Source organism: Drosophila yakuba, chromosome 3R (assembly GCF_016746365.2).
Source record: "Drosophila yakuba strain Tai18E2 chromosome 3R, Prin_Dyak_Tai18E2_2.1, whole genome shotgun sequence".
Taxonomy (NCBI): domain Eukaryota; kingdom Metazoa; phylum Arthropoda; class Insecta; order Diptera; family Drosophilidae; genus Drosophila; species Drosophila yakuba.
Genome location: NC_052530.2, coordinates 29,040,367 through 29,055,730, shown reverse-complemented (window position 1 = coordinate 29,055,730; position 15,364 = coordinate 29,040,367). Strand labels below are relative to the sequence as shown.

Sequence of the window (15,364 nt, the reverse complement as noted above, 5' to 3'; positions counted from 1 at the left end):
CAGTCATACAAATCCATGATTGATGGGTATTGCAAACGATATATCATATAGAGAAATTAACTATGATTAAAAAATGTTAGGATATATGTAGATTTAAGATACAGATATAAACTGCATGTCTGTAAAGAAAGTATAACTAATTTAGCTGACTGATAATAGTAGCTCTTTGAAAATTTCACTTAGTTCACTTAGTATTCATCATATTGAAAGTTCCCCCCATTTCTCTATCTGTACTCTTGGTTTTGCCCGCTGGGCATGCTTTAAATAATCCGCAGATAGCTTATCATATCGTTAGTTTCCGCAGATGGGGAGTACGAGATTGGGCCACTTGGTGCTAATACCCTTGGGTAAACAAGTGCGCACTTTGACTCCAGCAAACCAGAGAGTTTCGCACTCCAAGTTTCCAATATTTAAACATATAATTGGTATATGGTATAGGGTTTACTTTGAAATTGAACTCACCCCAGAAGCAAGTTTACTGCCGACTTCTTTCGGGTTCAAACCACGCGCCACTACTGAATGGGCACCCAATAGATCTTTTACGATCGATCCAACTGAGGGGTCTTTAAAATAAGCAATTGATAAGGTTCAACTATCGCTTCACTTTGAGTATATTGCCCAGATTAGCCGTGTTTTATTTTCTGCGATACGGATTAAGTACGTGCAATTGGAAGGGGAATATACGGTTCGCTTTCTGGCACCCAAATTTGCAACGTACTCTTAGATGGCTATAATCCTATATCAACTTTTAGCTCCTTTAAGATTATGTCACCCACAAGCCTAACAAACTTATGTGATAATGTGCTTTCACTTCATTTTAAACCACGATAAATCAATACTTATGGTAATTATTTTATTTTCAATAAAATAAGGTTTGAGTGTATAGCCTTTGTTTCAAATATCTATTTAAATGGCAGTACCGGATATACACTCACATTTATAAATCGTAGCGACAAAACACTCAAAACAGCAATAAATTCAAAAAGTAACGTTCGTTTTGAAAACCGATATTTCTTTTCTTACAACCAGCATCGATTGGTATCGATAAGTAGTCGATGACCCTTCGCGGTCTATCGCACACAGCTGACTGCGTGGGTGAACAGCTGTTTCCAGCTTTTTCAGAGGACGCCCTGCGTAATTATGAGTAATTCTCCACACAAGAAGATTGCGGAATAGCAAATAATTGACAGCCACGAGTGCGTCCAATCCGCGCGAGCACTAACCCAAGACAATAGCCAAAGGACTGCCAGGCAGCAAGGCAGTGGAAAGAACGAGAAAGAGCTGGAACTTCGGGAGGAGCAAGTGAAACCATGTCGAAGGCTGTGAATAACATGAGCATGGGCGACGTGGAGCCGCAGGAGCGGATGAAGCACCTGTCGCACTGCGGCAACCTGATCGAGGTGGACAAGAACATGCCAGTCACGCGGTGAGTCCTTCGCTTCCGTGGCCCAAGGTTTCCTGCCAAGGCTGTGACCTTGGTTGGCCAAGGACTTGTGGGCTCTCAGTTCCACACACACTCAGCCCATGTCCTTGCAGGTACTACCGCTCTGGCACCGAGATGCTGCGCATGGCCAATGTTTACCTGCGGGAGGGCAACCACGAGAACGCCTTCATCCTGTACTTGCGCTACATGACCCTCTTCATCGAGAAGATCCGCCAGCACCCGGATTACGGCAGCGTCAAGGCCGAGGTGCGGGATATCAACAGGAAGATTAAGGACGAGATTATGCCCACGACGGAGAAACTGAGGGCCAAGCTACTAACGCACTACCAACGGGAGTACGAGCAGTTCCTGGCCAGCAAGGAGGCGGAACGGGTCAAGGAGCTGGAGCGCGAACGGGAGCGGGAAAGGGAACGTCAGCGGCAGAAGGAAAAAGAGAAGGCAGGCTCAAGCGCCATTCCATCGCTCATCCCGGCCAATTTGCATGTGCTCATCGACGAGGGCAACCAGCCATCGGCTCCGGACCTGGGCCTGCTTGACCAGGTGGTCTACCCCAATGACTTTCCCACGGGCGCCAATCGCAGCCTGCCGGGCTCCGGACTCCTGCTCCCCGCTGCCAGCGAAGCAGCCGCCGATAAGACAGCCAAGTGAGATTCCACCATAGACTTGAGATTAGGCATTTTTAGGAAAAGTGAACGAATCTAGAAATCTGATCAGTAGTGCAGCGTAAAATCTTCTTGTATTCTGAACTAAATTCCGAAATGCAAATGCACAGTGTTAGTTTACTGTTTACACGTAACCACCGCAGGGTTCCAATTCATGATAGCTTTATAAAATGCGTTGGCCTCATTCGAGGTTTGAAATTGGAAACCCAAACAAACATTAGGCGTAGGCTTGCTTATCGAACCATCGTAAGCTATAAACCGATCCTCAGTTTGATTAAACTTGATAAGAAAACTGATAGTTCACTTAACTTGATTGTTTCCTCAAGCAGTTTATCTGCGTTATCTGAATTACTTTATAATGTTGAATTGAATAGCTATGAAAATCAAAAACTTTCGCTTAGGACTACGGTTTGCTATTTACAATTAGGGAAAAATAATTACTCTTTCTAAAATATCTTTATTTTTAGCGCCAAGCCGAGCTTCGATCGCAACCAGAAGCCATCTTACAACCGCACGGATTCTCTGCTGGCTGGCTCCTTGCGCCTTGTTCACGTGCCCGGTGACACAATGGAGGTCTTTCTGAAGCTGGCGCTTGCCAACACCTCGAAGAACATCGAGACATGCGGCGTACTGGCTGGTCATCTGTCCCAGAACCAGCTGTACATCACTCACATCATCACGCCGCAACAGCAAGGTACTCCGGACAGCTGCAACACGATGCACGAGGAGCAGATATTCGATGTGCAGGACCAGATGCAGCTGATAACGCTGGGATGGATTCATGTGGGCTACGAATTCTTAGTTTTATAACCTTTTATATTGAAGAATAACCTTCTTTCACAGACTCATCCCACCCAGACGGCGTTTTTGTCCTCCGTTGACCTGCATACGCACTGCTCCTATCAGATTATGATGCCCGAAGCCTTGGCCATTGTGTGCGCGCCTAAGTACAACACGTGAGTCACATGAGTCAACGTAGACAACACCTGATTATCTTGTATCCATATCTACCATATCTTGCAGCACTGGTTTCTTTATACTCACGCCACATTACGGCCTGGACTACATAGCCCAGTGTCGGCAGTCGGGCTTTCATCCGCATCCTAATGACCCGCCGCTCTTCATGGAGGCGCAGCACATCCGAATGGATAACCAGGCCAAGATCAAGGTCATCGATCTGCGGAGATAGTCACGCAAAAGCACCGACTCATCAGATCTAGCAATAGCTCCAGTTTCGGGTGTCAAACAGTGATTAACCATGGAAATTACAGAGATTTAGGCAGTTAGAGAGAACAACTATTTTCGGCAAACAGAGAGAAATGTATTTTTGCAAGCTGTTGATCCCGAGGATCGTCCATACACACCACTTAAAGCACTCGGCGGCATTTGTTGTTGTTTATTGCGTTCCGGCCTCTTGGTTCGTTGCATTCTTTCACTTAAGAACCCCTAATGTGATTTTCAATTGTGGCTTACCCTTGCGTTTGTTACTATCTATTAAATATAACTAATATGTTAGGCTATAGTCGGCGAATCCCCGGCATTCTCACACACTGGCACACACACCCACACACACACACATGCAGCTTACAGTGCAAACTATTCGGGGCGCTCCAAAAAGGAGTGGTGTCCTTCTACGGCTTATTACTTGCAATAAACTGTTGTTCAAAGACGAATCATCATTAAATGCTATTATTAAACTGTGCATGCTTACCTATTGTACTAAACTGAATAAATATTTATGACTACTGGTTTATGGCTGCCCATATTGTTCAGTTTTAATGGCTTTAGCTAGTAAGCCAAGATTTGTAGGGAGGTAAATTGGGTAAAGTCTGGTAATCAACTTTTATTAATTAATAAAAGATTTCCAGCTGTTTGCTACTTTTAATTTAAAATCGTATATATTATCCTTAACGCTCTTTTTGAATATGGTAAACATGACCGCAGGGTGGCGCTCTGATTATCCAACAGCTCACCTGCGCTGAATTTCCCTGAGTAAAGTTTTGCATTTTCCGCTGCAAATGAAAAGCATCACTTCTAATGGAAAATAAAAATATATTAATAAACTAATTATTGAATATATTTTATAGCGTTTAATTAAAGAGTTTCCCCTACCGCACACTATTATTTTCACAGAACATAAGGGTGGGAAACTTACATTTCCCACTCGGCTGCTAACATTTCCCACCGCAACCACCGTTTGGACCCCTGTTAGCCAATGTTTTCCATGTTGTCATCCAGTTTAGCGCGTTTTCTCGTCTGGCACGGTCCTGTGTTCCGCGGTGTTCCCAGTGCAGCAGCTGTCGCCTCCAACCACCTGGGCGCATTTGAGGAACAGGAACCAATATCCCATAGCTACAGCCAAGTGCAAAACTAAGTGGCAGTGAATCGAATTGGCCGCGAAATTAAACGCGGAATTAAGTGCGTAAAAATCGATAAGAGAAGCATTCCTTGTGCAGCGCCCACCTGGTGACCACCTGGTGGAATCTACTCCTGCTACTCCCTGCTGGGTTCGCCGAAGCCAAAAGTCGGAGCAGTTAAAGCCACCCGCTGAGCCGCTGATAATGCCAATGCACATACCGTTTCCGTTTAATTGGATACCCACTCTGCCAGTCGCCCGATGCCAAGAAGTAAGTGCACTCGTGGAGCTCAGCCTTTGTCTTCCGCCGCGGCCCCATCACCACCACCCTCCCCTCAAGTGGACGCCAGTTTGCGCTTTAATTACCAGAGCCACCGCCCAACCCCACTTGGCCACCCAGCCAGTGGTGGCGGATTAGGTGCTCGGATCTAAAAATAAGTGCGGCTGGAGGAGGAATGAAAAGAGCAAAAGTGCCAACGGACGGAAATAAAAACACGCTGAATCGGAGGATTATAACTTAGCCTTTCGCAGAACACACACTCAAATGACATACTCAATTTTATATTTAATCAATGGGTAATTTGAAAGGCAGTGTATAAGATCTTCGGCATGATGACACTTTTAGTAACTTGTTCCTGCTCAGTTAAATCCTTATTCGTAATACACGTTGCATCTTAATTGCTTTGCAAGTGCCTTCCGCTCAACAAAAACAGATTACTCTCCTGAAAGATTTGAAAGCAAAGCAGTAGAGAAGTGAAAAGGATACGGGGTTAAAGGGTTCTTTAGCAGGGATAACAGACAGCTACAAATGAACACAGCGCTTTCAGCACCTACCATCCATCACTCTTAATCAGAAAACTAAAAATTAGTGACATTCAATGCGCTGTTAAGGTTCAGGACTCCTTGTGAGTGAGTGAGTGACAATGCGGAAGTGGAGGTCCTTTGGCTGCGCTGGTATGTGAGTGCTCACAGACACAAGCTGGTGCCTGTCGTGCCACAAAAAGGACACCCGAGTTGGGCTGACATTTGGCTAACCTTCATAACAAAAATGTCTGCCGATTCGTGCAGCTTGCTGCTCATAACTGCCGCTGTCGTAATTGTTCATTTTATTCAACAACAATAACTCCGCCCTCAGAAATAATTTGTAGGATGGTTCGGCCTTGCTGAAATTCTTGAGGAGAGCTGCTGATGTTCCCCAGAATGACGTTAATATAATAACACAATTTTCTCGCCCGCCTGGCTATTTTTATACCCGCCCAAAACACGCTTCATTCACGTGCCCTCCGCAGATGGCCAACGATGCGTATACGCAATGTCTCGTATCTCGCGCTATCTTTTCTCCCTTTCACCCCACGAAATTACCTTTCTCTTTCGCTCGTTTCGGTGTGTTATTTCGCACAGCACGTGTTTACATTGTAAACAGAGAAACTCGAGCAGCTGTGAATGAGTGCAACCGAATTTAAGAACATTTCCACAACGTGAAATCGTCAACCACTTGGCACGCTCGAAAATGGCGACCTTGCCAGCCATGCATGTGAATGAACAGCGGGGGTCACGCGAATAGCAGTTCGAATGTGCAAACTTATCAAAGGACTTGTCCGTACTGTCCGTATATACATGGTCCGACTTACAGACAGTTCGAACTTGCTATGATAGATATAGTATTAATATTAAATCCCTGACAACTTGGCCCTGACTGTTCGAGATGCGATGAGGATTCACAGAGCCAATGGTCGCACCTTGAGGCCACTTAGAACGAAATTACTTCCGTGAACACATTGCAGCCACGATTCGCACTGCATTTTTCTATTATCAAAAGTGTTTTTGTTTGGCCCACATCATACCACCACCCTGATTAGACCCCTTCTTATGAATAGTAGTTGTAATAGTTGCACAGATGCCATTGTTTATTGGGGAACTGCAGTGCAATGAAACTGCAGTGCAGAAAGAGCACCGCCCGGGCAAAAAACAATAACAAACTGAAATGAGAATCAAAATTAATATGAATCTGAATCTGAAATGGAAGTGGAAGTGGAAATGCAATCGCCGAGGGGTTCTCTTTCATTTATTATTTTTTTGCGGCTCTCTCGCAGTGGCAAAAGTTACTGAAAGCGGGAAAAGCTCTCGCTTCTATAATTCCGACAGTTCAGAATGGAAAAGCAGCGCGACGCCAGCGGATGACAGCCGAGAAAATCGCGCGCGTCCCTCAGATATCAGAAATATCACAAGTTGGCAATAAATATATCCGGTTCGGGCAGTGGAAATATATTATTTATTCCTTGCATACACCAGAATTCCTAACTAGCAAAGCCTTAAAGTATTGAATACAGCACAAAGACTCGCGAGTGACCATCAAAAACATATTTAACTAATAGTTAAATCGAAGACTTAGCCCAAGTTTCCGATAAACGAACACTCAAGAAGATAACGCGAACGTGACTGGAGTTCACAAAAATTCAAAGACTTGGATTGTGTTCATACGTATAAGTGAATAAGTGAATAAGTGAATATGCACGATAAGGATGAGGTAACGTTGCGTCAGGAAACTAATTAACTATTGATCTGATAACTGACCAATGGCGGAAGTGCCCCGCACCAGACTAATTAATATCAATAAGGAACGATAGAGCGCATTACGACATAGTCGAAAGATAAACGATAAATACTGGATATCTCAGGAAAGCTTGCAGGCAAAACAATTATATAAAGAAATAAAACAATATCATTTGAGAGCTTTCCGAGCATCCAGCGAATCACCTTCAATGCCACGGATTTGTGGCCAGGTTTTCTCCGCTCACGACTTTGGAAAAGTCACCGCCTTCTCAGGTCGAGATTCTTCGATTCTCCGCTTCTCAGTTTGCAGTCACCGATCGCTCCAGCCCCTCAGTTCTAAATGGTCTCTTTATATTTGCATAGTTCTCTCGCTTTTGCTGTCGTCAATTAGCCAGCTGACTGTGGTCCCATGGCTCACGCTGCGTATACGTAATGGGCCAGTGGTGCAGCTGTTGCTGAATATTCCCATTATAGCACCCTCCAACCGAAAATTGTCGAATTCGGTTAGTTGGACGACAAACTTAACTACTGTATGCCAATATTACAAATGTCTGTTTGCTTTGGGTGGAATTTCTCGAGCTTCCAGTTGCTCATTTCCCTGTATGACTTCAGTTTGGTGGGGGTGGCTGAAGTAACCCCATCCGAGCACAGAAACAACCACAACCACAGCGATAATGAACAGCCGGTTTGACCTTGACGGAAATTGCAAACAAAAACAAAAGTTTGCCGCTCGCGCAACAAATTTCCATGGCACCAACAGAGAAAAAAATTAACGAGCAATTAATTGGGCATTTTTCATTATTGAAGTTAAATGGATTTGATTTTTGAAAAGCTAAACTGCAAAAGTAAAATGTAGTTATGATATTTCGTCTATAAAATGTGGTAAAGGGAAATATTTTCCAGTTTTCTCAGTGTCCATCGATGCAGCTACAATGATATAGTAACAGTGACATGCACGTGCCACTCGCTGCAGGCGAAAAAAAAAGCGGGGAAAATCTGGGAAAACCGGTGGAAAAGCGACCTGTGCCTGCAACCTTTGACTTGGTCTACGGACGACCGTGGCCAAGAAGAACTCATTATGCAAATGCAACAAAGCAGAAGTCATGCAGAGGGGTGGACAAGCACGGGGAGAGGGGGAATACAAAACCGAGCAAACAAACAAACAAATCGCTTCTGTCTGCCGTCACACGGGGCGTATGTGTAACATTTTCCGCTTGTTTGCGCTGCCCGAATAAAGAGGGTTAAAAAAAACAGCTTCTGCCGGGCATGAATATATAAAACAGCATTCAAGTACATTTGGGGATTCACAAGTTCAGTCTGCAGTGGCAACAAATTGAATCGGGGTTTTTAGCGGAACTTCCTTTGATTTCGATTATTTCACGCCCAGTGAATCTGTCAAAAGTCAATGGCTTCATATGAATTCAATGAAACATACCACTGAAATGCTATGAAAATATTCAATTTGTAGGGAATATTTAATTTCTGAAAAAGGAAAATGTATAAATTAATATTTCAACTAGCGAACTTTAATGGTCAGCATTTGCAATCGCAACAGAGTAAATGAATAAACAATACGCCTTAATAAGCAGTCGCATTGCAAACATTGCCACTTAATTACTTTCAGTTGAAATGAAAGTTAATACACACATCCCGGCTTTAATATGAATTATACATCCTCATCAAGGGAACAATTCAATTTTCGTATTTTTGCTGCTTCCCATGAATTCTTGATGGCATCGCATTGTGCAGCAAATTGCCGGCAAACGAATTCATTTATTGCCACCGCCAATCGATTCGCAAAGGTCAATACGACACTTTGACGGATCAGACAGACTACTAACAACAAAAGGAGGGGGGTGGGGATAAAACCCCATCCAATAAATCCAATTTCCACTACACAAAACCTCAAAAACAGTGAAGCAAAAAGAGGTAGCTAAAGTGAAAGTATCTAGCTATGTATGAATAGTTATGCATGCAGTAAAGGATTATAGATAACTAGTCTTATATAATATTTTTTGATTATTACCTTGGAAAAGCTTGTTAGCTACCCATTTGTTTCAGTATTCGCATGTAACCAGTACACGTCATTAGGGAATCCTTGCCATTATAATCCATTTTAATCAGAAGCTATCTGAAATTGATGGCACATCAATCAATGTTGCCGTTTTCCCCAGGGTATTTAACTCCAATCAACCAGCCAGTTCTGAATTTGGCTCCACATTTCCGTATCTTCAAGTCGTGGGGCTCCATAAATGCCGTTGTGTTTTCGCTGATTTTATTATGAAATCTGCTTTTGTTTTTCGCAATTCTCTGGCACAAACAAGCGCATCTGCAAATGTGAGGGACCCCCACAAAAAAAAAAAATAAAACAGAAAAAGAGAGAAAATGACAATTTCATCGCGTGCTAATCGTATTACGTCAATGAGTCAATTGATAAATGCTAGGTAATCGAATTCGAATCGCACGTATGTATTGTCATCGAAGTTGAACTTGTTATTGACGGAGCTGCTGACCTTTAGGTGATTACTCAGGCGGAATTGCAGCGAGAGCGAGTAAACAAGTGGCAGAGCAATGAGACAGGGTATTGGATATTCGACTATCAGCTACCCGGTACTCAATACTCAGAGGGGATGTATGTATATGAAAGTGATTGCGATTACTACTTTGCGCACAGTTGCTCCACAAAGTCTTATCAGTTCAAACAAGCTGTGTAATACTACTTAAAAATAGTTACCTTTAAATAATATTAATCTATTAATATGACAAGTCAAATGTCGTTAGTAACTAATCAATTTATTTGTTTCCAAGTACTTCACCCTAAAGAAAAACATTTTAATTAGTAATTATAACATTTGAAATTTGCTATTAAATCGAAGTACCCTCTTTAAATATTCCCCTAAATAAATATATTTATATTTAATCATTTTGTTTTTATATAAGAAAATGGCATTAAAGGAACACAGAACATATAACCCCACCCGCTCTTAGAGTAACGATCAAAAGAGAGTCGCCATAAGCATAAGAGAGCTCATTGACATTGAAATGAGCGAAGAAAATAAGAGTAAGAGTTCGGTTAATGAGAAATTCTCCCCAGCGGGGTTCCGTTCGTGTGGCGATTCTGCGCTCGTCAGTGCGCTCCACTCGCAGTTAATCGCGGAACGGGGACGAGGTGGTGTCGACTCGGGCGGTTTGGATTAGATCGGCTTGCATTGATGAGCTAATTGGACGCGGCAATTGCTCGCGGAAAGAACACTGAAACTGAAAACACGGAAGCAGTCACAGCTAAAAAACAGGAATGCCGCTGACCAAGAGTTTGCCAAATGTAAGTTTCGGCTGCGATTCTCGAGCGACTGACACGTGTTGCTTTTGCAATTGAGTTTCAAGCGCAAGAGCGCCGAAAAGAGAGTGCGACGGTGACAGTGGCGGGTAAAGAAGGGTAGTTCCCCAACTACCCATGAAGATAAACGTATAAATAAATACATATATACAGCAAAAAGGTTACTTAGACTAAGAAGAGAAGATTTTCAAGCTAAGCAAGTAGTGGAAACCAAGAGAAGAAACCCCAAGGAAGCTATTCCTACCACAAACTAATCCCCTTTCTCTGCTTTCTTCGCGATTCTTCTTGCAGTCTCCGTCGCTTTTGAAGCGCGCCGGCACCGAAAAGTTGCGAGAGGTGTTCCTGAAGTACGCCTCCATCCAGAAGAATGGCGAGCACTACATGACCAGCGAGGACTTTGTGCGAAAGTTCCTAGGACTCTTCTCGGAATCTGCATTTAATGACGTGAGTACTTCGCCTGCAGTCGGCGGGTCATTGCAAGGTTATTTTGCATAGTCCGTCCGATAAGAAACGGCCATATCTTATCGCCAGATAAGTTCGCCCCCGTTGGCGGCGGCACATAGTTGCTTATGAACATAAATCAGAGCCGTACTAGCCGTACAACTAGCCACTGTGATTCACTGGTTGACCTTGACCCACCCGCAAAGATGTAGTAAACCCATAAACGCATAAACCAAATAACCCAGCAATCACTTGGCTGCCTCGTGTCTAAGCGCCAACGTCACAGATTCTATTTTAATGGGTCCGCTTATCAGCTTTATGGTCTGAGAACCGAACTGAACCTGATCACAGATCGCGGTTCGTAGGTGCCCCCGCAAATGGGAACTGATTCAATCAGGTGCCGAAGTCTGCGGGGGCAGTTTCTTTTACGGCCCCCGTTTATCTTCCCATTAGGGAGTAACTACCGGTCTAATGTCCACTCGAAAGAGATTAACCTGTCACTGAAAGAAATACTATGGCTAAGTTCCCCATCACATGTTTGTTCAGTAAAGATTTTCCAAGCACTACATTCAATCAACCAACATTATTTATCGCATAGGAATCGGTGCGCCTGCTGGCCAACATTGCGGACACGAGCAAGGATGGGCTCATCTCCTTCTCGGAGTTCCAGGCCTTCGAGGGTCTGCTCTGCACCCCAGATGCCCTCTACAGGACCGCTTTCCAGCTGTTCGACCGCAAGGGCAACGGCACTGTTTCCTACGGTAAGTAAATCCTGTGAAGTATGCCACTAAACTATACCACTAAACTATCCACTTTACAGCTGACTTTGCTGATGTCGTACAAAAAACTGAACTGCACTCAAAGATACCTTTTAGCTTAGATGGCCCCTTCATCAAGCGCTACTTTGGTGATGTAAGAGCACTGCAATCTGACGATTATTTAACAACTATACTGTATATACTTACCCGAACTGTAGAAGAAGCAACGCCTTATCAACTATGCTGAGTTCACGCAGCTGCTGCACGACTTTCACGAGGAGCACGCGATGGAGGCCTTCCGCAGCAAGGATCCAGCTGGCACTGGGTTCATCTCGCCCTTGGACTTCCAGGACATCATAGTTAATGTTAAGCGCCATTTACTGACCCCCGGCGTCAAGGACAATCTAGTTTCGGTAGCTATGGCAACTCTTGCTCATCTGATTATCCTTCTAAGGATCGTTTTTGCACTCGACTAGGTAACGGAGGGTCACAAAGTGAGCTTCCCGTATTTCATCGCATTTACCTCGCTGCTGAACAACATGGAACTGATCAAACAAGTCTACCTGCACGCCACCGAGGGCAGTCGCACGGATATGATCACCAAGGATCAGATCCTCTACGCCGCCCAGACGATGAGCCAAATCACGCCGCTTGAGATCGACATCCTTTTCCATCTCGCGGGCGCCGTCCACCAAGCAGGGTGAGTCCATAGACACTACCTTGGGTTCAGTTTTGCCAACTTTGGATTCGAATTAGCAAAAACTAGCATTTTATTTACGTTATTAAGTCAATTTAAGTGGCATATTCATTTGCTAACTAATGTTTTTGTTACTGTTCTATAAAAGAGATACATTTTTACTTAGCACACGGTACCAGTAATGTACTTAACAATCTTTACTTTTTGAGGACTTGTAAAGTGACAGCTTTCACAGCTATAATTTGATACTAATGTGTTAAAGTAATAGTTTACATTAATATCCTACAAAAATTAAGTTTTCCAAGGCTCTAATGAGAGTGATGATGTTTCCTTAATGAACATTTTTCAGAAGCAATGATTCAACCTAATGTATTTGCTACTTTTCACATAGTTAAGCTTGTAGATACAAGTTGTTTGTATAGCTGGAATGAAATTATCAGCTGGAAGTGATAGAAAATGAGTTGACTGAATGATATATTTTCAGGTGTCACTATAAGTATGCATTTAAAACTATGAAGTGGAAATTTAAATTGATGACCCTGTAGGCAATAAAGTGATAGTCCGATTGTCTTGTATGAGCAAGTGCATCCTTTAAAGTGGGCGATTATCCTAAGGAATTTCCAAATTATTTGTGTCAAGTCTCGTGCTAATTGTTGCTTGTTTGTATCATTTTCTCTCCGTGTGTTTCTCTTCATTTCTCCTCTTCTCTGCGCTGCACTCGCAATTCTCACTCCCAAAGCTGGTGGAAGCGCAGGAGAAAGATACCTCCGAGTAGGCAAGTGATCTCGTCCTTCCTTGGCCTGATTTCCGCTTTTTGTTCGTTTATGAATCCACTCCCAGAATCCCGCACCCACAAAACCTAACTCAGTTGGTATCTCTTAGTTTCCCTTTCCCATACATCTTATATGCCAATCGAAACTAATCCGGATTTGATGTTCCCATTCTTCAGCCGCATCGACTATAGTGACCTGAGCAACATCGCACCCGAGCACTACACCAAGCATATAACACATCGTCTGGCGGAGATCAAGGCGGTGGAGAGTCCTGCGGACCGATCTGCCTTTATTCAGATCCTGGAGAGCTCCTACCGTTTTACCCTGGGTTCCTTTGCCGGCGGTAAGTTCGAATGCACTACAGTACATCCTCCTAGAAAGGACACCTATTTATATATTATGCACCATTAGCTGTGGGCGCCACTGTGGTCTATCCCATCGATCTAGTCAAGACTCGAATGCAGAACCAGCGCGCGGGTTCCTACATCGGTGAAGTTGCCTACCGAAACTCATGGGACTGCTTCAAAAAGGTATGTCTGATCTGTGATATAATCTGTGAAATGATCTAATCCCAATGCTTTAATCCCCAGGTGGTTCGCCACGAAGGATTTATGGGTCTCTACAGAGGTCTCCTGCCCCAGCTGATGGGCGTGGCCCCCGAGAAAGCCATCAAGCTGACGGTGAATGACTTGGTGAGGGACAAGCTCACCGACAAGAAGGGCAACATTCCCACCTGGGCGGAGGTTCTGGCTGGTGGCTGTGCCGGTGCCTCGCAGGTGGTGTTCACCAATCCCCTGGAGATTGTGAAGATCCGTCTGCAGGTGGCTGGAGAAATCGCTAGTGGGAGCAAGATCCGTGCGTGGTCGGTGGTGCGGGAACTGGGACTCTTTGGACTGTACAAGGGAGCCAGGGCCTGTTTGCTCCGCGATGTGCCATTCTCGGCCATCTACTTCCCGACCTACGCCCACACCAAGGCCATGATGGCCGACAAGGACGGCTACAACCACCCACTCACCCTGCTGGCCGCCGGTGCCATTGCCGGTGTGCCGGCCGCCTCCCTTGTCACGCCCGCCGACGTCATCAAGACCCGCCTCCAGGTGGTGGCCCGATCCGGACAGACCACCTACAACGGCGTCTGGGATGCCACCAAGAAGATCATGGCCGAGGAGGGACCCCGAGCCTTCTGGAAGGGCACAGCCGGTAGGTCAAAGCAAAACTTCTTCGGTGGATTTATATTAATTTCTTGCAACCTATCACACAGCTCGAGTGTTCCGCTCCTCGCCACAGTTCGGTGTGACCCTGGTGACCTACGAACTGCTGCAGCGCCTCTTCTACGTGGACTTCGGAGGTACCCAGCCCAAGGGATCCGAGGCGCACAAGATCACCACTCCGCTGGAGCAGGCGGCGGCGTCGGTGACCACCGAGAACTTGGACCACATCGGTGGCTACCGGGCGGCAGTTCCTCTTCTGGCGGGAGTGGAGTCCAAGTTCGGGTTGTACCTGCCGCGATTTGGACGCGGAGTAGCCGCTGCCACGCCCTCGACGGCCACGGGATCCTGATTATATTGGCGCCACCGCCTGCCAAGCGCCACGTAGTCTACGGAATGCAGAAGGGATTGGCGGGATTTGGGGCTCCGGTGGACAGAGATATGGGATATATTTTTTGCTAGGACGCGTTTACACAAAATACACAAACACACACACACACACACAGAAGCACTGAGGATATTTCTAACGAGGATCAGGAGGGAGCAGCGCCGTATCTATAGTACTATTGTATCTGAACTGCAGGGTGCGAATCCTGGGCACCCAGCTCTGAGCAACTGTTTTTACCACATACCCAAAACAAACAAGGAAAAAACCAAAAGGAGAGTAATGAAAAGCCCATTTAAGAGTATAGAATATCGATTTTGGCCATGGTGCGTATATATATATATTTAGGCAAGTGTAGAACTGTTTTTGTAAACTTTGTTAACTAGTTTAAAGTCTAGAGCATCAACCAATCACTGAACGTCAACTTTTGCACTCAATGTAACTATTAAAGCGATAAAACCTTTTAATCTTAGTACGAATTTGTTCAAAACAATTATCAAGCAAAGGAAATGCAATGAATGACCTCTTAGCCAATAAAGAATAATTAAATAAAACTCAATGTTTAAAACGATCGAATTGCCAGTCTTCGAGGTTTTTGGTTTGGGCACTAAATATTTAAAATGTATTTAAATATTTTATTTCGTACCCAGTTCAACAAGTTAATGGCTTCGTAAATCTTTCAAAAACGATTTAGAAAACCAAGTCAAGCCCACTTTCCTACTCCAATTGAAACTGGCCCACAGATAAGAG

At 44.5% G+C, this 15,364-nt stretch overlaps 2 protein-coding genes and 1 long non-coding RNA gene across 8 annotated transcripts; 2 read left to right on the top strand and 1 right to left on the bottom strand.

Moving 5' to 3' along the window:
* The first annotated feature begins 925 nt into the window (after window positions 1–925).
* LOC6538889 (STAM-binding protein-like A) lies at window positions 926–3,851 on the top strand. The gene is made up of 5 exons (XM_002099357.4): window positions 926–1,426; window positions 1,537–2,088; window positions 2,574–2,889; window positions 2,950–3,062; window positions 3,130–3,851. Exons 1-5 carry the CDS (start codon window positions 1,311–1,313, stop codon window positions 3,293–3,295), a joined length of 1,263 nt encoding a protein of 420 aa, XP_002099393.1. The 5' UTR covers window positions 926–1,310; the 3' UTR covers window positions 3,296–3,851.
* A 525-nt stretch (window positions 3,852–4,376) lies between these two features.
* LOC6538888 (calcium-binding mitochondrial carrier protein Aralar1) lies at window positions 4,377–15,168 on the top strand. Of its 6 annotated transcripts, none has more exons than XM_039375282.2 (11): window positions 4,377–4,733; window positions 10,644–10,796; window positions 11,392–11,554; window positions 11,614–11,705; window positions 11,770–11,964; window positions 12,028–12,251; window positions 12,988–13,023; window positions 13,198–13,364; window positions 13,433–13,551; window positions 13,612–14,221; window positions 14,283–15,168. In XM_039375282.2, the coding sequence occupies exons 1-11, from the start codon at window positions 4,668–4,670 to the stop codon at window positions 14,579–14,581; spliced, it is 2,124 nt and encodes a 707-aa protein (XP_039231216.1). In that variant the 5' UTR covers window positions 4,377–4,667; the 3' UTR covers window positions 14,582–15,168. The 6 variants fall into 6 exon arrangements, with proteins under 6 accessions (XP_039231216.1, XP_039231217.1, XP_039231219.1 ...); XM_039375285.2 differs by lacking the exon at window positions 4,377–4,733 and adding an exon at window positions 6,646–6,989; XM_039375284.2 differs by lacking the exon at window positions 4,377–4,733 and adding an exon at window positions 10,160–10,337.
* On the bottom strand, window positions 5,008–6,503 carry LOC120321720. Its single transcript, XR_005561432.1, has 2 exons — window positions 5,498–6,503; window positions 5,008–5,184 (listed from the first exon to the last, which is right to left on the bottom strand). It is a non-coding gene; the product is annotated as an uncharacterized LOC120321720 (long non-coding RNA).
* Window positions 15,169–15,364: the final 196 nt, after the last annotated feature.